General features: G+C 42.4%; 2 protein-coding genes and 1 long non-coding RNA gene across 5 annotated transcripts in view; 2 read left to right on the plus strand and 1 right to left on the minus strand.

The window, feature by feature from the left end:
* Positions 1–2,747, plus strand: BCL2A1 (BCL2 related protein A1). Its single transcript, XM_054837225.1, has 2 exons — positions 1–444; positions 1,946–2,747. The coding sequence occupies exons 1-2, from the start codon at positions 25–27 to the stop codon at positions 2,048–2,050; spliced, it is 525 nt and encodes a 174-aa protein (XP_054693200.1). The 5' UTR covers positions 1–24; the 3' UTR covers positions 2,051–2,747.
* Positions 2,249–5,360, minus strand: LOC129210885 (uncharacterized). Its single transcript, XR_008578649.1, has 3 exons — positions 5,228–5,360; positions 4,260–4,322; positions 2,249–2,381 (listed from the first exon to the last, which is right to left on the minus strand). It is a non-coding gene; the product is annotated as an uncharacterized LOC129210885 (long non-coding RNA).
* MTHFS (methenyltetrahydrofolate synthetase) overlaps positions 4,967–25,229 on the plus strand; it is a 24,528-nt gene continuing 4,265 nt past the window's right edge. Inside the window, exons 1-3 of one of the 3 annotated variants that reach the window (XM_054837223.1) lie at positions 4,967–5,375; positions 8,879–9,143; positions 9,347–9,665. In XM_054837223.1, coding sequence (XP_054693198.1) covers positions 5,235–5,375; positions 8,879–9,143; positions 9,347–9,450 — 510 coding nt within the window. In that variant the 5' untranslated portion in view covers positions 4,967–5,234 and the 3' untranslated portion in view covers positions 9,451–9,665. Of the gene's footprint in view, positions 5,376–5,417; positions 5,793–8,878; positions 9,144–9,346; positions 9,666–25,229 lie in introns of those variants that run through there. The other 2 variants (XM_054837222.1, XM_054837224.1) reach the window with 2 other exon arrangements.

The raw sequence follows: 25,229 nt of genomic DNA on the forward strand, positions 1-25,229 counted from the left end.
ACTGCTCTCTGTGATTTGTCCTAAATGGAAACTGCTGAGTTCTACTACGTTTATTACTTAGCTCAAGATTATCTGCAGTATGTGCTTCAGGAATCACATCGTGGGCCAGCCCAAACCAGGGTTGCTCATGTCTTGCGAAACATTGCCTCTTCACTGCAAGATCAAACTGAGGAGGCTCTCAGGCCATTCTTGGACAGGATTGATATTACCTCTGTTGCTGTTGCCAAGAGAATTTTCAATGGTGTCATGGAAGAAAAATTTGCTGATGGAAATACTAACTGGGGACGAATTATGACCATATTTACGTTTGGAGGTCTTCTCACTAAGAAGCTTCAAGAGCATGGAGTTCAGCTGACTGGAGAGGAGAAGGAGCAGATTTCTTATTTCATCACAGAGTACATAATAAACAACAAAGCCGAATGGATAGATGCGAATGGTGGCTGGGTAAGTTTCTCATTTCCCACCAAAGTCTAGATGAGGAGATTTTGTTTAATTAAGGAAAACTATTGTTACAGGCACTGTCAAAAACATTTTATTCAGGATTTTATTTGGTGGTTTAATATGTGATGTCTGGAATGGCTCCTTGAGACTTACAGTGAAAGCTTTGCTTCTGCTTTAAATAGAACAATGCTGAAAGAGAACTTTCATTTTTTAAAAAAGGCACTTTCTGTACCTGTTAGAGTTGAAACCCTAGAGTTAGTCTTGACTCATAGGATCATACGATAATTCAGTTTGAGAGGGACCTTAGGAAATCATCTGGTCCAGCCTCCTGCTCAAAGCAGGTTAAACTATGCATGCCCATTATTAAATCTAAAATTAAGTGGCATCCTAAGGTTAGTACAGCAATTTTGCTTCCATAGAGGAGCTGGTCCAAAAATGCTGAAGTTCAAGGTAAGGGAAGAATACACAGGTGTGATCCTCACAGCTGAAGTCAGTACTTTTGCTGTAGATTTCAACAAAGCCATTATTTAATCCCCCAAATCTGTTTAGCTTAAACAAATTTACAGGTAAGTGCAATTGGGGTTAAATCTTTTCCGTTTGGACTGAGATAATCCCAGAACTTCCATCTATCAATGGGCAATGCTGAGAAAAGCATTTGTCAATATGTGGATTATTTTGCCAAGCTGCTGAAATTCCCTTCTGCCAGCAGAGAGGAGATCCCTTTTGGTTTGGAGAGTTTCATCACGCCAGTACTATTTTCTTTTGCAGTTAGGGGAAGCTGAGTATCTATGACATCGAGGTCAGTTATTTCCCTGGTACTTTTTTCCTTTACCTATGTGGAAATGTTACTTTCTCTTTCCACCCCTCTCTCATCCCACTTCTCTTATATTTCATCTTTGCTATTACTTTTTCCCCTCACATGTTTTCTAGCGTCTTGCTTTTCCCTTTTTCTTTTTGCTTGTTTTGCTCTTTCTCTGTCTGGTAGCAGTTTAAAAAAAAAAAAAAAAGTGATAGTGAGTCATGGACCCTTGATGCATCAGATTTACTGTAAGGGCTTCTCTCTCTCTCTCTTTCAAGTAGAGTCAATTTTATTTAAAAGAAGTATCAACTCCTGGCAACATTCTGTCATAATATGTGGCTGATTGTAGCAGAGTAAGGAGGCTTAAAGGAAAATATTTATAAGTATATTACTACATCGGAAACATAGTATTTGTGTCTTCCTTGAAGATGTGGGCTCAGATGACACAGTTCACGTTCATTTTCTATTTACACAGGGAGGGCACAGTCTTGACTTGGAGATAAAACAAACATTCAGCAAGGTGCAGCTATTTTTGTCTACTGTTTTTAAAGCCCTATTCCTCTTTTGGAGGGAGAGCTTTGAAAACCTGTCCCGCTGTGCACAATGGTGTGGCACTCTCTTAATCTGATATAGCACAAAGTGGTGCATTTTTCCTGCACGTGTTATTTTTAAGCTGTCCCTAACTGTGCACATTCTTTTCCATAGGAAAATGGCTTCCTAACGAAGTTTGAAAGAAGATCACTACTATCTTTCTCCAAAATTACAGCCATGTTCATAGCTGTTTTCTCCTTGTTCAGAGAGTACTACTGAAAAAAATGGACCTGCGATTCATCTGTAATCTAGATATTGCCACAAGCTTCATTGCTAAGCTTTCCTCCAAGCAATATCAATGAGAAAATAATTTTCATCCATAATTTGTTTTTAATTTATTTGTATTTATTTTGACTAAATACGATGTTTAACATGCTGTTCTAATTGCCAAACCTGAAGATGAGATCCCTCCAAAGAGGAATTGACACAGCATCATGCAGCAATTCAAGTCACCCTTTCCAGGCAGGACTGCTTCAAGAGAGAGATCATTCTCCGCATCCAGACAGCTCTTGGAATCTCTGTTGCACCTCCATGAAAGGACATTGTTTTACTGAAATACAATCCAATGGGTTAAGAAAAAAGTTTTAATGTCATTTGTTTTGTAAATGAAATACTACTGTAATGCATTTTATTGCAACCTTTGTATAAGCAAAAGGCGGGTGGGGTCTGTAAAGAAAACATAAATTCCAGTGTAAAAGTGGGTACAAGTTACTGACACAGACTAAGCTGTTTTTATGGGAAGAACAATTTGTGGAAGCTAGCAACTTAAAAATGTGCACTCACTTACTGTTAATGCAATGGTATGTGTTTCTTTGTTGTATTTTTTTAATTGCTCATATCTGCAGTGAATGTTCTTTCAAATTTGTGTAACATACTCATCTGGCTGAACTTTTTTTAAACTAGATGTTTTAAAATAGGCAAGTACAAAATATTTTTCAAATGATAAATTTCTGTAAATACACTAATATTTTTGAAAAATACATTAAAATATGTATTTTAAAGTCTTATGATTGGTCTCATTCCTTTCAGATGAATGAGATGATGGGAAAAGGTCTACCCAAGTAAGATAACTCTTAGGAAAGCTATCACAGCGCTCCTGGAGAATCCAAGTAGTATATGGGTTTGACCTCAAGTCCATGGATGTCAAGACTATCATTTTCTGTCGTACTTCTTAAGTATTATCTGGTAGCTTCTATAAGAAACAGACAGCTTGTGCAAAATAAATGAACTGGATCAGCTCTGATGACAGTAATTAGTGCTTTGGGATACTCTGCAAAACTCAGCAAATTCATGAGTAGGACCTAACAGACATCCTGGCTTTTATAGTCTGGAGTGACAACTGTTTTGACTCAAATTCCATTTGCTTTCAAAGGTTAAACAGTAGTTCTTCGAGAATTCATTCTAGAAGGGTTTTCTTTAGCTGCAGTGACTCTCCTATGTTAGGGAGCTAAGGCTGGCTCTAAACACTCTTCTTCTTTTGTAGACGTGTTGGGAGGTGAACCAAACTGAGGCAGCAGTTGCCTGTGGCACATAACAGCATTATTCTCTGAGACAAATCTTCTAGAGAAGGAAGCAGCCTCCTTCTGGTAACAGGTTCTCCATCTTTCATCCATCTGGTAATGGGTTCTCCAGCTTTCATCTCAACATAAGAAATTTTTTACAGTAAGATCATTTACTGGAACAACCTCCTTAGGGATGTGGTAGAGTCCCCATCACTGGAAGTTTTCAAGATGCGATTGGGCAGGGTGCTAGATAATCTCATCTAGGCTCCCTTTCCCATGGAAGGTTTGACAGAGGATCTTTTGAGATCCCTTCCAACCTGGGCTGTTCTGTGATTCTATAGTCTAACTTGGTGGGTTTCACTACAGAACACAAACAGATGTTAACATTTGCTAGAACCTGTATTGCTCCCTCTCCTTCTCCCTCTCTCTCTCTCCTTCTCCCTCTCCCTCTCCCTCCCCAATGAAAACAAGAAAGATTATTTAGCATGCACAACAGGACTTCTAAGATAAACTTTGTTGCTGCTGAAGAAAAGATGGCAGCACCCTGAAGGTACGGGACAGCTAAAGGAAAATGTCCACCCCCAGAACAGCTATGGAAGTTCCTGTCAGGAATGACATTTTAAAACATATTTTGACATATATTTATTTATTTGCATCTTCATGATGCAAATCTTCATGACAAGAACAGTAACTCTTATTTAGTTCCTTTTTGTGCACGATTGTAAGCGCATATTGCAGTGGCTAACACCAGTCTATTAATACCATGTTCACTTCCTTTTCAACTAATCTAGTAACCTATTTCATATCAGGGAGTACAATTTTTAAAATTAAATATAAAAGACTAACCTAGCCTTTTCAAAATCTAGGTGATGCAATAATTTTAGAACTTGCCTTCATGGTAAGGCCTGGGTTTAAACAAAAAATACCTGGATCGTTAACGGTCTGGTGGGCTCCAGATTATCTTCACCAGGACAAAACCTCCACTTGCTCTGCATTTAAGAGCAAGAAAAGCAGTGACGAGATGTACCACCTGGATTCTAAACAGAATAAAATGTCTGAAAACAACAGGGCTATTAGCAAAGTCTTATAGTATAGATATGCTTTGTTAACTGTCATTAAGTTATCTATACATGACACTGAATAGTGCCTCGGGTGCCAGGGCACTGCAGTTTAAGGGATCCTTACAGCTGTCAAGCGATACACAGGGGAACACGACACTGTTTCTAGAGGAAAAGACGAGGTGAAATAGCTGCAGAGTGGGACAGCTGATGACTTAATGCGCACAGCAGCTAAACTGAGATGTCACCACATAGAACAGACTGATGAAAATAACTGTTCTCCTATAGAAACGTCCCTTTCTGCACTTAAAGGTGGGTTGGATCATTAAATGTGCCAAAACAAAGCCTCTAGCGTGTCCCTGTGGACATGGCGAGCACACCTTCTAGGCCGATGGTGACCCAAGGCGCGGCCATGCCGTGCTGTGCCGTGCCGTGCCACCTCTGCGCTTTCCTTCACGACACCTCCCTCACGGCCCAGGCCCAGCGGCGGGTGCCATAGGGATATGAAACCGGTTAGTAGCCTGTAGTAAAATATCCCACCAAAATGTAATTTCCCTTTCTACAACAAAATTAAGAAAGGGGAAATTCTTCGTAAACTACACCAGACAACAAAAAAACCAAGATGGGCCTTGTCAGGAAGGCCCGGGGCCGGCTCTCCAGCACCCTCCCGGGCGGCGGTGGCCGGAGCCGAGTGGAGATGGCGGCCACCCACGCCTCCCAGCAGCGACCCTGCGGCCGGCTGCCCCTGAAGCTCCGTCGCCGGGAACCCTGCCCAGCCGCGCCACCGCCACCCCCAGGGCCCGGGAGGGCGAGGCCGGCGCTGCCGTCCGACTCACTCGGCGCATGGAGCCGCCGGGGGAGGGCGGCGAGATGGCGGCGGCGCTGCGGGCCGCTAAGCGGGCGCTGCGAGGGGAGCTGCGGCAGCGGCTGCGGGCGCTGGGCGCGGCGGAGAAGCAGCGCCAGTCCCGCCTGCTGAGTCGCAAGGTGGGTGCGGGCCGAGCACGGCGGCTTCCAGGAAGAGCGGCCCGGGGGCGGGGGGACGGCCGAGGAACCGGGCCCGGGCCTGGCCCTGCGCGGGGGAACCCGCCGGGGACTTTCCAGGCCCGGCTGCGGACCGAAGCGGTGACTCAAGGGACCCGCCGGCTCCTCGGCCGCTGCCCTGACCTGCCCGGGCCTGTGCGCCGAGCCGTGTTTGTGTGGGGGGGGTGAGCTCCGCCTCGGCCCCTGCCTTCCCCCCATCAGTCCTAGTTAACGTCGGGGACCGCAGCCGGTGGCTTCGGTGTGAGCAGTGACTGAGTGAGTGGTGCCAGCCGTCGTCAAGTTACAGCATGGGGTGTTTGTGAAACTGGAGGCAAACTCCGTCATAAACCCCAAAGCAGCGGGGTTTCTCATGGGTTCATGGTGGGTGTTTATCTCAGATGTGTCACATCAGGCTAGCTTTACGGCCAGCTCCTAGCAATACATGTAAAAATTCAGCAACTGTCTCCATTTGGCCTTTTGTTTAACTGGCTGTCATTTCCCTTCTGTGTCTTTCAGTGGTATTTCTTCTCTGCAATTTTATTCTCATGTAATTTTTATACTGTAAAAGATTATCAAGCAGGGTTTACCTAACTGGTATCCTAGCACAGCATGATATTGACGTGTACTTTTGAAATGTTCTGTTTGCGTTTGGATTACAAAGTTTTTATACAGATGCATTTTATCATTTTAATAAACACAATAAAATTTTATTTTGCAGTCACGGTATGTAATAGAGCACAGTCCTTTTTTCTGCAGCACCAGTGGGTACTTCTAGATGATCTATATTTATATTGTTATTTTCCTGCCAGAGGATCTCAAATAATTTTATAGACTACACTTAATACTAATGTGTAGCCACTTCATGAGTGGGACGTGGCAGCACAGAAACTTTAGGTCCTAGCAAGTTTAGCTGGAACTCACGTAAGCTTTTTTAAATTGGGAATGCTTTTTTAAAAAATATTATGTAATCCCCTACTATTGTGATAATGTATTTTCATAATCACACATCCTAAACTTAAATATCTCGATTTTTAGAAAATACTGGCATGCATCGTCTTCAAAACTGCAGAGTCCTCTGCTGTATCAGCACCTAGCCCACGTGGTACCGAATTTTTAGGAGCCTTCAGCCTTTGTCTAACTGCAGCTGATAAACTCAGCAAGAGAGCACTCACTTCTGCTAGCGAGAGCACACTAAAAGATACAGCTTTTGCTTTGCTTGAAAGAAGGCATTGGGACATACGACATATAAATGGATGTTGTCGTGCCATTTTGATGATCTGACACAAATTGAAAAGCCTGAGCTTGCTTGAGACAGAGTGGCATTGCACAAGTGGCAGAAAGTAGAGTCACCCTCCTTGTGGGAAGGTAATACAGCAGACATGAAGAAATTTTTGAAAACGCTGAGAAAATATTTGGAACAATATAAGGCCGAAAATGTAGCTTTATAACATATATGAGTGCTTGCAGCTAGTAAAAGGAAGTTATTTAATAACACCTGAACAATATTTTTAGTCATAAAATCTCATCTCAAAATGATCTTTAAATTCAAAGTGAAATAGCTTCACAGGCTCAGCTAGCCACTAGTATTTAATTAGCTTCTGGATTATTATTCTTTTTTAATGTTTCTGTTCATGATTAAAGTCATGCTGTTTGCATGCTCTGATTCTGCAGAAATAGCCATCAGTGAGCAAAGAGCAGGTAATACTTGTTAATAATATTTGTTAAGTGTGGAAATTTTTTCACTCTTCTCAGAAACTGCTCGAGTCATAGCAACTTCATCTTCACAGTTCTGAAAACATCCGAAATTGTCTTCCTGCTAGCATGTGGTTTTACATCTGCAACCTCATTTATTTTCTGTATGGCATCAGCAATGTGTTACTGGCCACGCTGGAGCAGATTGGACCTGTGTGGTGCCCACAGCACCACTTTGACAGAGGAGAGATTTTTGCCTTGGTTTCTCTCTTCTCCAAACTCATGAGAAGATTGGGCTCTGGAGGCCCTCAACATTGTGAATCACAGGCATTTTCTGGAGTCTGCAATTTGACTCTTCTGTTCTTTTGAACAAAAGCTACTATGGAAATTCTGTTGTTTAAGAGCTCAGTCACTTAGTTGGAAAAATCCATGTGTAGGGTTGGTCAAATTACAAAAGGATGTAAAATATGGTTTTGAATTGTCAAGATGTTTCTATGGCCAAGCAACACATTGCCATAATTTGGTCCAGAATGTTTCTTTTTTTTTTTTTTTTTTTTCACCTTACAAAAATATATCCATCTTCTTAATATTTCACCAGGGCTTTTAACTGCTGTGCTGGAAAGAAAGAAAAAAAAAGGAGTGAGAACCATATCTCCACTCGGATAGGGGCATTTATCTCTCAAAACAGGGCCAGGGCAAAGGCTAAAGCTCAGAAGAGCAAGTTACCCTGCAGTTATGCAAACACAGAGCAGAGGATTTGGTGCTCTCTGTTCCGTAGATAAGCGCAGTTTCTCAATTGTCTGATATTTTTGACAGGTTTTTTGCAAGTGTGTAGAATAAGAATAAATCACATTTAAATGAGAAGGGACACATTTTTGGGTTCTTTTTTTTGTCCAGATGTAATTAACAAAATATGTAAGGTGCTAGAGAAGGAGAAGACAAGCTTTTAAAAGCCTCCTCTCAAATTTTAATGTGGAATTCAATCTGGAATGGAGACATAGTGAGCTATGAATCTGCTAACACTTTTTCACCATATAAGCATTTTTTACTTTCCTTCCTATATTCAGCCTTTTATAAGCCCAGCACAGAGAACCTCATGAAAATCAAAAAATGGCAGGGCTATCTTTTCCTTCAGTTCTGAAAAATGTATAGTAATAAGATCACATATTAGAAGCAGGTGATGTTTGAAGTCATATATCTAAACTTGCTGTAGGGAAGGCATTTCAGGTTAAAAAAAGAAAGAGGGACCTGGTCTTGGAAGACTTTGTGCTCTGCAATCATCTGCTCTAATGCTAATTTTCTTTTGAGTTATTACCATTGATGCTTTTCTCATTCTGCCTAGGCCCAGATGAGAGATGCAGCATGTAACAAGGGTGGAAGAAAAGGAATGCAAAAACTTCATGTCTTGCATAAGCTGGCAGTTCTGACCTGCTGTATCTTTCTCCAGTGACGCTGGGCATTTGAGGATGTCTGCACTATATGGCACAAATATTTAAAGAATCAGGAGATTGTCTCCAAAATTGTTTTTTGCTGGCCCAAACCTGTGTTACAATGTTTTGTTCACTAAGTGCAAAAATTTGCCTATTGTGATTTTGCTGATGATAGAATGTTGGAGTAGGAAACAAAGTCAGTTTAGTCTCTTTATGATTCATGGTAGTTTCTCTCTCTACCCTCTTCAATGGATATTTTGCTCCGGTTGTTTGTTCAATTCAAATAAAGTAAGTAGATTCTTTTTTAAACTTTTCATAAACTGATTGCATCAATTTCCCATGTAGGTGATTTGCCATCCCAAGTACCAAGAATCCAAAAGAATCGCAATCTTTCTGAGCATGCCAGATGAAATCCAAACAGAAGAAATCATTAAGGACATTTTTAAGCAAGGCAAAGAGTGTTTCATCCCACGTTACAAGCCTCACTGCAATCACATGGACATGCTGAAGTTATCATCAGCTGAAGATATTTCTTCGCTTACTTTGACATCCTGGAATATTCTTCAGCCTAGTGATGATGACAGTGCAAGAGAGGAGGCTCTTGCTGGTGGTGAGTATTTTCTTCCTGCATTATGGGGCTGTTGAGCAGGAGTAACCTGGAGATCAGTAGGAAATAATCTGATAGCAAGAGTGAAATGAAATGTTATGTTTTGGTTTTAGATGTTGTAGAGGTACTTAAGTCAATGTAAACAGATTCTACTTTCCATTGCCTGTTTTTCTCTACCCTGTGCCACCCCTGTGATGTGCCAGCAGGGCAGGAACAAGCCAGCACAGTTGATCCAGCTGAAGGAAACCCACTCCTTCAGGTAAATCAGCTCCCTGGCCTGGTTCACGGACATCCTCAGTGCATAACATAGAGGCTCGTGAAGGAGACAGAGGCTTGCTGGGAGTGGCTTGGGCTGCCATTGAAAGGCATGGGGGATTCACAGTTTTAGGATGCACTCTGAGAACTTTAGTTTGCGCTGCCTGAAAGGTAGAGAACTTTTCAGGTGATGCCTGTAGGCTGGCATGAGAATTTTCTGAAATCTTTGATCCTGCAAATTGTATTGCATGGATGAATCACAGTGCTGATATGGAGCCTGCCCATGCAGAACAGCTCTCCGAGCTGAGACCTTAGACTGAAAATAAAAGGACTTTTTTGTACGCTTGGATGAATATTGCAAAGTCTTTTCCATCATTATTCTCTCACATTTTTATTTTGATCTTATAATTCTGTCTCAGACACTGGATTCTTCATAGGGTTGAAAAGTTAAAAGTTCATTTAGGTCTAGCTAATGGCATGAGTGTTTTGGTTTCAGAATAACCTCTCTTTCTTAACCTAAAATTCCCCAACTTGTACAAACTTGTAAACAAACTTAGTTTTTCTGTGTCTGCATTCATTATTTGCTTTCTTTTTGTAAACACATTAATACCTTCCTGAAACATCAGCAGAAATATTTAATGTTATTAATGGAAAACTTATGTTGAACTCATGCTTGAAACCTCAGTTCGGGAAAATTTTCTCTTGGTGGAAATTCACCATGCAGCCAGCTTCTGCACCTCACAGACTTACCAGCTTTTTAATGCTCGACAAAGGAACATAACATTATATGACTCTGGCTGAACTTGGGTTTGTATTTGCTTTGGGATGCCAATGTACTTTCCTAGAACACTTCACTCTTTGTTTCTTTCATTGTCGATCTCTACCTTTTTCCTAATTCAGAATCCTTTCTGTGTCCACATTTTAGCTAGCAAGAGATTTCACTGCCTCATACAACCACCTTCTTTATATTTAATATTTAGCACTGTTACTTATTTTGCTAATTTTTGTCAAAGATTTGTGTATATTTAGGGGCTTTTGAAGGTAACCCTTAAAATGTCCAAGGCTCTGTTGACTGAGCTTAGTTCAGGCACTCAGGACAATCTTTTGTACTATTGATGAGCGGCTGTCAATTGAATTTAACAACTCTGTTGCAGAGATCACAGAGTAAATACACAGTTTTAGGTATGATGGGAGCAAGGACTACCTGGTGTAGAGTGCACTGGGATGTATCGGCTGGGGATGGTCCAGGTGCCAGGTGGTGAAGATGGGGTAAGGCAGGTGCAACCTTTGGTACCTGGCTAGTTCTGGAGCGGCTGGTTTGTCCTCTGCACCAGGCTATGGTGATGGGCAGCGAGCAATGCCAAGAGAGCTACAGCAGTCTACTGAGAGATCCCAAGAGAGCTACAACTGGCAGTTCTAACAACTGGTGTGTGTCCATGTCAGACTTGTTCTGCCTGAAACTTGATTTCAGTCTGTACATACTGAGTAACTTAGGAATAATTCGGTTTGGATTGGACATAAGACCTTGGTCTTTTATCCTTGGACAGTTTTTGCAGATTAGAGAGTAAGTTTAGGTTTTTTTCACTATTGCATAATCAGACCCCTCCCAATTTTTCCCCACAGAAACACACACCGCATCTCCATGTGTCTTTAAATTCCTTTTGCTATATTTTTTGTGTCAGTTATATTTTTTGAACTTTGGTACATTTGCAGGAATGCAAATTGCCTTGCTACTACATCCATCCTCCATTGTTGGAATTATGCATGGATGAAACATTTATCTCTGTGATGTTATCAAATACTGTGGTGATCTGAGGCATTTACATTGTTATAAGGAGATAACATAGTGTTATATTAGTAATGTTCCCATTGCTGGCATAAGTTGCTATGTAATTTCCAAGGAATACCCTGCAGGTACATAAATAAGTCATGTCACTTCTGAGTGTATTCATTTTGCATGACAAAAAGCTTAAATTCACACTGTCCTTAAAACTTCAGGCATAGTTATTGTGAAGAATAGCTCAAATATAAGACTAGGTATAATTTTTGCATAGAGTTTCCCAGTCTTTGGTAGTACTCACAAGCTATGTTGAATAGACATGAACACCTCCTTTTGGAGACAGTCCTTTTTCTCTTGGATCAGAGTTTACCTGTTTTCATCTTGGCAGTACACCACATTGCACCTTGTTAGCATAAACAAAGATCACTGCAGTTTTGGTAGTAGAAAGTCTGTCATCTCCTCTAGCATGCATGGGTGACAGTAATTGTCATGTGAAAAGTTGATTTCTTTAGATTAAATGGACACAGGTGGAAGAATATTCAGATATTTTATTTGGAGTAGGTACATGACTTGGTTCATTTCCAGCTATACCTGCTGGAAGATTTTGGACAACTTTTAGAGCAAGCCAGTGTACATTTTCTTAATAGGTACCAATTCCCTTTTGTATCCTTGCCCATTAGAAGTATAAAGGTGCACTAGCGTCAGGTTGTGCCCAAGGTAATACTTGTGGTGAAAGTTCAGGCGGGTTTCAGTAATTGTTTACAGGAGTGTAGATACCTTGTACAACTTTGGAAGGAGTAAATCAGATAAAACCATGCTCCTTGTTTGCTTTTTATCATGACTCCTACAGAAATTTAAAGGACACTTCCCCAGCAGCTCTAATTTCAATGTGGTTTAGGGAGGCGGTGTGATTCAGCAGGCTGGACATGGTTTTCCTCATTTGTAATGTTATTTATTATTACTTAAACCTGCTCTGAGAACTATGGGTAAAAAACTTAAGTTATTCCTCCAACAAAGAGATTATTCTTACTGGGACTCAAAAAAATTGACTGGGTTGAGTATCTCCATATGGTAAGATTCTTGGAGGTGGCTTCTTTGAAGCGAGGCAGGTGGCCAACTTTGGACTGAGGGATCTCAGCTGGAAGTCTTGGACCTGAGCAAATATTATGCTTAAATGTTCATAACTAACTAGTAGTTGAAGGTGTACTATAAATTAGAGACAACTTTTAAAACATTCACCTAGGTGATGGGGAGAGGGGTTTTGTTCTAGGTATTTTTCTTTGGCTGAAAAATGAAGAGTTACTAGAAATTATGGCTGAAAAATGAAGAGTTATTGGAAATTGTGGCTCTGAATCTGCTTACTCTAATGGGTTGTGAGGTGCTTTCCTAAGAAATGCAAGAAATGGGATTATGTGTACAAACTTAATTCACCCTCTTGATCTGTGTAAATTCTGCCTCAGTTTTTAAGTACGTTATTACGTAGTCCTTGCCTGTTGGATCCGGGCTCATGCAAAGATGCAAAAGGTGAGCACTGCTTGCGGTTAACGAATACTGCTAATGACTATGCACTCAGTCATTTTTTTTCTCCCTGTTGTTCAGGTTAGAGCTGCAGGCCTTTTTTATTCTGCATTATTCCAACCTCGGTGTGGAGACAGAGGTCTTCATTTTTGTATGGGCTCTTCATCACTACAACGTTCAATGACTTAAAGGTATTAACTGGTATTTGCTGGTGGAGGAGCAGCAGAGGTTCAGGATCCTGGTTCCAGCCTGGGGTGTGCGGAGGAGCTGCCTCCAGTGAACACAGACTCTTTTGCTTGTTTTTCCAAATGTTATGGTTTCTTCTCTGTTCTCTCCAAAATTATAATCTCCCAGACTTGTCTCGTCATTGGGCTAGACCCCCTTTCCAACCTTTAATTTCTCCGCCACCATAGTGGCACTCTCTATCCTTCTCTCTTGGCCCAGCCTATCTGAATCACCCTCTCCAAGTGTCCTTCTTTGGCCTTTCTGACCATATTCCCCATTTCATCCTGCTCTCGGTCCTAGCCTGTCATTTCAGGGGCAGCTGGGCCAACATAAATAGTGTGCCCCTGCCAAAAGGGAGGAGGAGATCATGTGCTTTGTCTTCTTTCACTTGTCTGGTTCCAGACATACAAGATTCCCCGTCCCAATTTACTCATTTCCTTCCCCAGTGTGCTGGCTTCTTTCTCTTTTTCATTGGCTTAGAAAAACTTCTCTGTTAAACAGTACTTTTTGTACTAAACAGTACAAAACACACAGTTTTGTGATTCTTTTGGGCAGTGCCTAGTTAAATAAACCGCTGCCCTCTCCTCCTCTTGGTCCCCACCCCTCCTCTCCTGTGCCAGCACAGATGCCCCTGCAGCCACCTTAGGAGCTATACTGGGAAACCAGTCTTGGTTAGAAGTAACCCAGCACCAATAAAAGGCTCTTCTTCTCTCAGGGCCACCACACAGATTTGGACTGATGCAACTGAAGACCTGATAGAAAGCTGGTGATGAGGGGTTGCGTAAACTGGTGGCATGCCAAAAAAAATCTTAGTGAAACTTCAGTGCTCATTTCCTTCCATGTTTCAGTTCCCAGTCTCGCCCCAGTCAGCAGGACTACTGAAATGAAAGTCCTTCCAAGTCCTCATAGTTGGGAGCGGGGCTGGCAGGAGGAGCTGAGCCTGCAGGTCTGTGTGCTCTGTCTTTGCGGCAAAACTGGCCTAAGGTGTTTTCCCTCCTCATGTTTGCAGCGTATTCCTGCCTCTCCATGGTAAGCTGGATCGGCTTACTCCTCTGGATGAAGGATATTTTCCTCCTCTGCTCCACTCCATTTTGGTTGGGATTTTATTAACCCAGATGAGTGGATCCAGTTTACCTTGTGGCTGTGTCAGTGCAATGTGTGCGGGGTGGGAACGTCCCCAAGGGTGGAGGGAATGTCCCTTGTAAACTGGCGCTGGCTCCTGGGGAAAGTCATGAGGCCACCCATGCTGCTGTGACTCCAGCAGCGGTGCAGACAGAGTGGCATCTTCATAGCGGCCCAGCGCTCACCCTGACACGTCTTCCCTACGTCTGTGCAAACGGCAGGTTCTCAAACATTTACAACATTGTAAGAGCCCAGCTCAAATGGATTTGAACGGGGCTAAAGCCACGTCATGGACACAGAGGGTACTACGAGCAAGATTTCACGTTCTTGCCTCAAAGCATGGACCAACAGAGCTTTCCCTGTTGTGGTTTTTTGCTAGCTTTGTTCTTAGAAACCAGTCAACCATTTTGCCTGAAATAAAAGAAGGATAGCCCCCCCCTCAGTTTAGCATAAATACTCAGGCTGAAAAATGACAGCACTTGAAAATATAGCATTTTATATGTAATGGGGAATGCTGAATAATCTGTTTCTACTCTACTAAAACATAATGTATTTTTGCTCCCAGAAATGAATACATTAAGAACTGGACTTGTATTTTGTAATTTAATTTGTAGACTTCTGGCATATTCAGTACTGGAAACTTTGGTGGCATACTGATCACAATATTTGTGTTTTACCTTCAAGATAATTAGTGAAATTTTAACTAGATAATTCATGTTTTAGATTGCAGTATATTTATTATTAATAGTAAGGAAAGATCCAAATTTCAAACAAAGTGAAGAAATACTAACATTTGTCTAGCAGCAACTTCTTGCTGCTTTGTTTTCACATAACCCTTGGATGTTGGCTTTTGAGGTTTGGGCAGTTACATCTTTCTGCCCTTAATACCTTCTAGAACACTTTGAGACTTGCCGTTGCACAAATTGCAGTAACACACTGGTAGTAGAACCAGCCAGGGACAGCTTACCCGTGAGGCTTGTGTCTGGTTTATGAGGGCTGTTTATGCCAGGAGGTGTGACCCTCTTGCAGGGAAAATGCTGGCTACCTCTAGGCTACAGTTCCACACCTCAAGTAGTTTGAAATTATTCCTGAGTGACCATTAGCCCTATTTTAAACTTTGCCATTGGGGTCTGCCCTGCAGAAACATTGTAGTCCACAGAAGCTCTTTTTCACCTGTCTTTAAACTCCTGCTATTTATTCATACATTCAGAGAGGCTGCGGTTGCTGCCAGGACTGATGGCCTTGTGAAGCCATCAGTATTCTTAGTTATTCCAAATTTTAACACAGTTCTTTAGAAGTGCGACTGAAGTGGTGGCAATACAGTCCTAAAAGGAATAGGTTTAACTTACAGCTGCAAAATGAAATGGGACGTAAAAAAGAGATAATGAGTTCAACCTCCCGCCCCCCGCAAAAAAGAAAGATGCACCAGAAATGGGAGGATTTTGAAATATTAGGCACATTAGAGTTTAGAAATAGAAAACAGTGTGAGGAGAAAATGCTGTGTCCTGAAGCACAGGGAAGGTCTAATGTGCTACTTCAGCTCCATTAGATGTTGTATAGCTGTACGTGAAGGCATAATGGGACCATACAAAATGATGCTAATCATTCTGAAAAAAGACATGTAGTAAATAATGCTCAGGGGTAACTGTGACTATTTGAATGAGATATATGCAGATTGGAATGTATTTGGAATAAATGAAATATGGGTATGTGAAAAGCAGAGACGTTAAATATTACTGCTTAGGAAAAAAAATAAAAAAATACCCCAAACAAGATTGTAAAGTGATTGAGGGTTTTCTTTTCCTCTGGGATACTTGATTAAAACTTACAGTACAATATATGTCAAGGGATAGATTATAATTTAAAATCTTTTTACACTGGTCATCAAAAAGAAAACCTGAGAGTATGGCACGAAACAAAATTGAAAATCAAGGCTTAGCTCTTAATGTAATTTTTTTTTTAATGAAATGATTTAAAGTTTGGAATGAACTTCTGCTCGGAGACAATGAGCCATAGTATTTTGATACGCATAAGGAGAACAAATTCAGTGCAAGTGAGGCATTAACATTCTGGTGATGAGTCTACTCGTGGAGAGAGGATGGTTCCCCTCACGCAGTGCGGGATCAGAGCGCTGGACATACAATCCAGCATCGTGTTTTGCAAGAGTCGAGAAGTCTCACAACTTGTAGCTATGTAGCAATAACTGGAATTTCTTCCTACCCCTGCAGCTGCAGTGCCCAGCTTATTCCCTTACAAACAGGGTCTGGTTTTTCTTTACCTGTGGGCATTCGAAGCGTTCCTCTAAGCATCTAATTTTATTTGTACTAAGCCCCCGGCTCCTCTGCCTTCTGACAGCTGTGAGTTGTATGGGTTAGCTAGTTATAATGTGAAATATATTCCTTATTATGTTAATATTATATCCTGTTCCTATGCTGTATGAAATATGATGTTCCTTGTATTCATTTTAAATTTGCTGCTTTCAGTTCAAGTGATACCTCATTCTGCTATGATGAGAAGTAAATAAGGATGTTTGATTTAGTTTCTTTTTATTATTCATTGTTTATTTAAACCTGTATTATATCAATTGTATTTTTTTCTGTCAGACTTTTTCCATTTTCTTATTCTCATATAGAAGCTTTTCTAGATCAGTAAAAGTTCCAGCCATTGCTCTTTCAACCTTTGCAGTCTCTCTGATGTTACTTTGGAGAAATGATGCCTGAGAGAACGTTTTATGCCCAGGTAAAGAAATACTATGAAATATATGTAATGGCACTGTATAAGTTAATTTTTTCTGTATATGCCATAATACTGCTTTTCAAATCAGCTCACTGGGCAGATCTTTTTTACTGGTTTCCACACAGGTATCCTGCAGCAACGTGTTGTTACAAAAATACCTATCCCAGTATTAAAGATCCATAAAATAATTTTACATTATTCTGTGTAGTATGTTCTGTAACAGGTAGAGCTAGGATAATACTTCCTCAGAAATTAAATATTTCAGGTGTTGGACCCAGTTGTGATAGCAACTGTTTCCCTCGGGGGTTTTCTGCATCCCAGCCTTCAGTTGAAGATATGGGTCTCCAGCCGCGGCGCTGGGATGGCCCTCGCCTGCGGCTGGTGTCTGCCCTTCCCCTTGACATCTGCACCAACTTCCACAGCTTAATAACAATCAGCACCCAATTTGTTAGGTGAATGCAGATACTTTTAGCTGAGCTTCTCCCAGTGCTTCTGTTCAGAAAAAGGTACGGCATGATTACAAAGGGTCTCTTTCTTTGAAAGGCTTTTGAAAAAATGCCCTGAAATGCAAAAGTTGATGTGTTCATGTGGCATCATTTTGTAATGCCCTCTGGTGTCCTGAATTTCCTTGGTGCAGACTAAACTGTGAACAGTGTGGTTCAATTTTAATACCGCCAGTGCCAAGGTATCCTGCAGTGAACCTGAAGAGCTGAGAGCCCTGAACACTACAGCGTTTTGCTTTCATAAAGTTCATTAAGGCTTTAAGAGAGTGCTTTTCCTTGTGATCATCTTAAGTGTCACATCCATGTTTGCCTTCTTGCAGAAAACATTCTCCTTGCACTCAGCGCAACAACTAAAAAGATTACTTCTGCTGTAATCAATTAAAGTTTAAAGAGAAGTGAAAGCAACATAAGCAAGGGCTTCAAATTCACTGCAAGTGACTCTCAAGTGTTTTGTTTTAAAGAGGGATAATTTTGTTACAGTGAACGTGAACAGTAGCATTGTCATTTTCTTCATACTCTTTCCTAGAGGCAGGAGTCTCTCAAAAGCAAATAAGAGGTTGGATTCATTTCTGGAGCGTGGCATGAGTCTGTACAACAAACTCATGCAGGAGAAATACAAACATGCAAGTATCTGTGGCTGCGGTAATTAATCCAAACAGACATTTTTGTCTCCCTTTATTCTCATTTTTGGAAAGGAAAAGCCAGCACCAAGCTTATCTCAGTGCCTTTTTGCACATAATCAGGACAATCTGGAGAACAGGAGAAGAAGCTTTTTCCTGCTGCCCACCTGTGTACAATAACGTGGACTGAAGGTGGGGTTTGGTGAGACAGCTGAGCAGTCGGCTGGTGCCAGAAGGGGCAGTCCTGATGCCTTTTTCTTGCTTCCAGCTCTGTGCTGCTCTCGTCCTCCCAACCCCAGTGCCATCTCTGGTACTCAGCACTGAGCAGATTCAGCTCAGGAATCTGGCAGAAAATTACTGCTTTTTTTCTTTCTTTCTTTTTCCTAGGATCGGTTTTCTGCCAGCTTAGTGGGCTATTAAATCCAGTCAGCACTTTTCCAGCTACAAAAGATTTGTCTTCCTGGCACAGTTAATCCCCGCTGTCTTTGCTGAGATTCAAAATACACTGTCATTTCCCTTCTGCAGTGGGAAATTCCTTGGATCTGGCCGAGAGCCACTGGCTTTCGCAGTGTAAGGATGGCTCTTGGTCTTCCTGTTTGGCATCATAACTGGACTCAGTTCCTGCTTGTGCTTGCTTTTGTGCGTGTGAGATGGGAATCAGCTTTTGGGGTGTAGATGGAGGGCCAATTCCTGTCCAGGAGTGACATGAAGCCCTTTGCCGGCAGGTGTCAGTATTCCATACAGTTACTATGGAGCATTGGTGTCATTTAGGCTGTTTTCCTATAATTAAAATCTCATCCAGGCATTGTACTCACACACACAGAGGAAAACAAGTGCTCCAGCCTAATGTCTCCAAAAAATCAGGGGTGGAGGATTCCAGCGAGATTTGGGGGTTTTAAGCTGTGCAAGCCTAAAAAGATAGAAGAAAATCTCGTGATGGAGGAAGCGGGATTTCTCAGCTGTTGTGATGTTAACACATTTGACGCTAACAGTGAAGGTGCCATCACCTCCAAGCCAGCTGACTCTACATGTTCAATAAACCCTGCCCGTAAACATGCCTGATGTTCCCATCAAGTGGTGTAACTCCTTACAGGACTCAGGTTTATGCACTGACGAAGAAGTTGATGTCTTAACCATTTATATTTCAGAAGCAATTCTGCGTATTTTACGAGGGGCTATCTGCTGAGTGAGTCAAAGGGCATTGGAAATACTGATAGTGATGCATGATGTTTTGAAAAAATCCCCAAATGATTCACTTCTGTCATATTTTGATTTAAAAATATCCAGACAGTGACATGCAAAAGAGGACCAAGAGTGAAGAAATGCAGTAGTGCACATGCACACGTATCGAGTAGAAGTATTTAAATAAGTGCTCAGATAAACATTATGGGAAGAGTAGCTGATAAGATCTTAGAGAATTTCATGTAAAAACACATAAAGATACACAAAGATCCTCAAGTTTTAGGCTGCAGCAGTGTTAGGACAATCCCGACATAATTCAAGCACCAGCACCTTGCGAGTTTCTCTAAAGGAGCAGATTTGCAGTCAGCATTTGCTGATCTAACAGGATGTGTGGATGTGCTGTAAAGTGGCTCTAATGCTGTTTGTCCTCTCTTTGGAATTGCTCCGTGGTACATCTAGTTTTGGGGTATTTTGGTGGTTTAAAATCACAGGAGAACCCAGGTGCAAGCCTTTGAACCAAACATTTTTCGTTGCCTGTGTTTTCCCAATCAGACTCTTCTGACTCTGCTCACATATCTGAATATCCGGAGTAGATAAGTCATTTTTCACAGACTGATAACTAAAGGATTTCTAAGCAATTATTTTCTTTGCTCTGAATTTGCAAAACCAGACGTTTTTGTAGGTGGTATTGAGTGATTATGGTTTATTTATGGGGCTTACGCAGACTTGATGAATAATAGTGAAATAGAAAAGTACTTGTTCAAATTTTCTTTTAGGTAGACATTTGGCAAATTCTGAAAATGAGACACTAGACCTCAGCTGACTGTAAGTTAAACCTCAGGGGAAATGAGTGTGATGGTTATAGCCTCGCATGCTCTTCCCACGTTGTGAAACCAGCTAGAATTTGAACACAAGTCTTGGCCTTCTTCAGTAGCTTCCCTGATGGCACATGAAAGGATACTTATTTGTGGAGCGGGACAGGTTTGTTGGTGCAGGGCTGATATACTACAGCTGATGCTGTGCAGCACACTTAACCTTTCAAATGCGTTGGCACTAATTTTATAAGATTTTGGGTTAAATTCAAAATAGGAGGGTGTTTGCTTGATCACAGTTTAGTAGCGCAGGAGCTGATCAAATGGCTTTATTAGTGTGTTTTGCGGGTTTAATAACAGGAGAGTGGCTGCCACTCGGTTGTTTTAAACCTATATGACTGATGGCTATCATGTAGCTTCTCAGGGAGAAGTATAAATATTTTATTATGCTGTAGTTCAGAAGGGCAAGTGTGAACTGTGGAGACCAATGTTTCATGCTGACACAAAGCACTGACATGGATGAGTAGACAGATAAACGCTGAGTTGCTCAGTGCTTGTTTGTAGATTCTGCTGATGGTTCTATTTTCTGCAAAATATTTTATTGAAGTAATAACAGAAGCTGTCTCAGTCATGCTAGTGGACCAATTACCTGGGGCGTGCGGATTGCAGAGGAGATAGTCTGCTTGGCATCTATAGGTATGTAAAAGGTAGATTGGTGGGTTACGGATGTGCATGAATGTGGGCAAAAAGCTTTTTAGAAGACAAAAGGACACCAAACCTTTCCGGTGCCTGCAATTCCCATACACAAATAGAAATGAAAATAAAGCAAGTGATTGTCCCTGGTGTTAAAAGCATTTCTCCCTGAATGAGGTGAGCATTAGCCCTGAGGGCCTCACGGTGTGCCCCGTAGCAGGAGACCATGGATGGAGCCTGTGGGATTTGGATGTGGTACTTTGATTTTTGATTCCTGTGCCTGGCTAGGGCGTGCTGGGTAAAAAGTGAGCATCTCTCTGGCTTTCCTTCTGAAGCAACAGATGTCTGGGAATAGTTAGAAAACAGTAAGTCCTGCTGAAATGTGGTGGTACTGCACGATTAAAGGTGTTCACACAGGGGAAACACCTGGAGGAAAAGCTACTGTATGCGGTTTAAAAGGAGCTGGGGTTTCAATTTAATATGAAACACAACTTTTAGTCCTGTTAGGTAATTGTTTGGGATCATAAGGAGATGACAGAGTGAACACTAGAGGAGAGCTGTTTATGAACAACCAACAACAAATATCTACAAGAGAAAAGAATTGATTTTTCTCAAACTCGTGTCAGTAACTCAGGGTATTTTTCATGTAGTTCCCAAGGCTGGTGCGGAGGGGAGTCAGTGGGGCAATGCTGATTTACAGTAACCGAGGATCTGATCCTTTGTGTTGTAACGGGTTTCCAAGGAGATGAGGATTCATGCTGAGCTTCTGATATTGATTTCCAACAGCTGTATTATGTGAGCAAATACGAATTATCGGATAAGAGATCCCTTTCTGTGTAAGGGATTGTATTTACATCGTAGCAGACTGGCTCAGGCAAAGTTAAGCAACGTAACTTTATGTCTGCAATCACTTGTGTTACTGGAAGAAGTCAGCATCATTGTTTTTTGGATGAATGACTTTTTCAAATGCTTATCAATTGTAGCAAAGGGTAATGGTTTTGCCTCCTTCCTCATTCGATTGGGGTTATAACAGTATCTGGCTTCTCCGAGGTTCAGTTGGACTAATGAGCTGGTTTCCTCTGGAAGCAATCCCAGCCCTTCCAGGAACCTCACACCTCGGTACGGTCTGGATTAGGCCTGTAGTTTACAGATCTGGCATTTCCCTTTTTGACCTTATACCAAGGCAAGCGTGTAATAGCAGAGAAACCAAGGGCAAGTTTGAAACCCAGGGCAGGTTTTTTCCAAAGGGCAGAAAACTTTTATCTGGAAGGAAATACCAAGCTGTTAGCAACCTCAGTAGCAGTGTGAGAGACACCCGGGGCATTCTAGGGAGAAGGTTTAGTACTAGTCATAAAGGGGAAGGGAATTGTTTTGCTGCAGCATAATTGAAATATTTACTTCTGTGGAGTTGTTTTCCCCAAGGTCTGGTGATTAACCCAGACCACAGTGTTAGGTGCTGTCTAAATACAGAACAAGATGATGATCTGTGCCCTATAGAGTGTATGTAGAGAAGCTTACACCTACCTAAGAGGCCTAACTATGCTGATGCTGAAAATAGTTAAAGTTACAGTAACGACTCTATCATTAATTAGAACTTTCTGAGTTATTCCAACTCATTGGCTCATACCCTGTATGTCACCAAGACTGATGCTTTCAATGTTGGGATCAAGTGACTGAGTTAATTTTTTCTTCTGTGCCAGGGTAGCAGATATAGAGGCAGCAGATGGTTACTGCACCCTTTTAATTCTGAAAAGTAAGGTTTTCCTGCCAAAGGGTTTGTTTTTTTCCTCCACTGTGGTCCTTGCTAGATCAGAAAAGAACCGAAGTAAGCTTTCATTCCTTGTAAACGAACAGCTTTCAAGTATTTGTCAGCTCCACAGAGGTTGTGTGTAGACTGATCTGACATTGTTTGTGGCGTGCATAACACCATAAACACTCCTTTCCTTTAAACAGAAGGTTGTTCTTGCCCTGGTTCTTCTGGTCCTGCACATTATGTAATCATTTACACATCTGAGCCAAGCAGGGGCAGTCCCTCTCTACCACCGCAGAGCGAGCTGTGCGTGGAAAAAAAAACAACTGCTGAAAAGCTTGCTCTTGCCCAAGGTACCAGGCTGGGAGGATCAGGCCATCCTTGTGGGGACATCGTAAGTGATGCACGAACTTCTGTGCTTCAGGGAGAAGCTCGAACTGCACAGCTGCTGCTGTGAGGAGCAGCAGTGGTGGCATACAGAGCTGAGTGCTGTCCGCCTCTTGTAGGCTTGAGCTCAGAAAGGTGTGCTGTGAGCATGATTTTTATGAGCACATTGCTGTTCTTTACAGGGACACAGGAGCTGCTGCAGCTCAGCCACTGCCTTATCCTCTTGTAAGTGCTTTGGAGGTGAAGATCAAAAGAGTCCTGGCTCCCACTTTGATGGGTCCCAGGTGCTTCGCTGTGTCCACAAAGCAAGTGGCGGCGAGGGATGACAAGTTGGGATGACAGAGCATTTCGGTTTCATCTTCCGTTAGGACTGTCTAGCTGTGCAGGGGGAGATGAGTGACCCCACATGGCGGGTGGCAGTGGGCTGATGGAGCCTCTTCAAACCTGGGAGGAGAGGAGCCATGCTGGCTGCTCCTTCTGAGGGCAGGACAAGTCCCCAGCAGTCTTTACATGACCTGCGTCTGTGCAGTTTGATGGACTCTTCTATAATTAACCATTGTCAAGAACACTTCTGAAATTGCCGGCTGGCATTTCAAATAGGAACGTCAGATTAAGGAGAAGAGAGGTAATGAGGTGCAAGGAGAAAATCCTTCCCTGGGGAACAAATCAAACCTGATATCATCATGAAGGGTAATGAGAAATGCACTACCGAACTGGGGAGATTCACCGCAGCTGCCTAGAGGAAGCGAAACCATGTATTCCTATTTAAAACACCAGAGAGGGGATGCTAATGTTTTGGTCTGCTGGTTAAGTCAGGGGACACGCAGCTTGCACACCTGCCTTTGCGTGTAGTTTTGCCACACGTTTCCTGAGTCTTTGGGCAAGTCATTTCACTTCTCTGTGACATAAGGTATGTCTATATAGATGTATGCAAGTCAGTGCAAATTGAGCGTGCCTGTACACCCACATGGCAGGTTCTGAAGCTATGACTGTATCTACGCTGTTAAATAACGCAGGGCTAAGTGGCACAGACTAGCCCTGTCCACACTGCACAGAACTTGGCCTGTCTCTTCTTTTTTGGGCTCACGTGATCCCTCCACGGCCCTAAGGCAATACTGCTGTGGGGTTTTTTTAATCTTTTCCCCTGTTCTACTATCTTTAATGATATGAGGTCTTATGGCAGACCATCACAGGACTATTTTTGTGGCATCAGTCGGAGGATTTGTGTTGCATATTCTGGCGTGTGGCAAGAAAGCCTGTGTGTGTGTCTCAAGGAGAAAAACCAGTTTTGTTGGCGTAGGAGGACTGCACAGGGTGTAAGGAGCCAGACCTGTACTCTTCTGTCTTTGCTGCCCCTGGGAATCCTGTCCCCTGGAGCAGGCATGGGTGTCACTTGGACCGGCAGTGCCAGACAGTGTGCTGACAATTAAACAGTATTGACCACCTGTGAGCTGTAAATCAATTTGTTTTCTGGCCCTGCTGTATTTAGCAGTATAAATGAAACCTGTGTGGCCGTGTCAGCATGACTGTATGGCCACATTGATAGATAAGTCAGAGTATATTATTTCACGCACAGTGCTACACAGTTGAAGGAGCTGTGGCCACAAGAGCTCCTGTCATAGATACAGCAAGTATTAGGTGACTGTCATCATAATTGCCAACCTGACTGGGACACCCAGTAGCTTAATTAAAGTTTATAACAAGCATTGGTATTCTCTACATAGAAGCCATGGGCTGGAGTTGCTTGAGTGTTTTCAGCCTTTAGCAATTTGCAGACTACATGCAAGTTTTATTTCAGGAGAAGCATGGATTACCTATAGCGAAAACCCTCTCGACTGTGGGTGTGCTTTTCTTGGTTTTTTTTCCTGGGCCCCTGGGCCCACAGGGATCCAAGAGCCAACAGTTAATGACTACAACGCATGGAAAACAGTGGACATTACGAGGAAAGGGATAGAGGTAGGTGGAGATCTGAGACCTCTCTCAGACTGTTTTACAAGGCACTAAAAATTGGTGTGGTGTATGATGCCCAAGTACCTGCTCTGTCTTCTCAGGGACAAGGATGCCATTTCACACAGCAGTCTGTGGGAGCAAAGGGAGTAGGATTTGAGAATGGAGCAAGCCTGCAGGGCATCCTGAGTGGCAGCTAGTGGTCCTGCAGGGCTGGAAGGGCCTGGGAGCTTGAGGGCCCCGTGCCAAGAGGGGTAAGATGTTCTTACCCTCACCTGCCATCCTGTTGATGTGCTCTTATTGCTGATGGTAATCTTATGTGCCCGCAATCTTGGTCTCATCTGCGTCTGCAATCTTGGTCTCATCTGTGTGTCACCTCTCATCCTGTGACAGCTCTTCCCCCATGCTGCCGCAGGCACCACAAGAGGTTTTGCTGCTCCCCAAGTTATGTGGCAGGGAAGCATTTTTTTCCATGCAGCTGTCTGCCATTCATTCTAGATGCCAGGGTAGGATTTGGGGCTAATGCTGCTTGAACTGCCCTTAGGGTTCTTGCAGGGTA

The sequence above is a fragment of the Grus americana genome, chromosome 10 (assembly GCF_028858705.1).
Source record: "Grus americana isolate bGruAme1 chromosome 10, bGruAme1.mat, whole genome shotgun sequence".
In the NCBI taxonomy this organism is placed as follows: Eukaryota; Metazoa; Chordata; class Aves; order Gruiformes; family Gruidae; genus Grus; species Grus americana.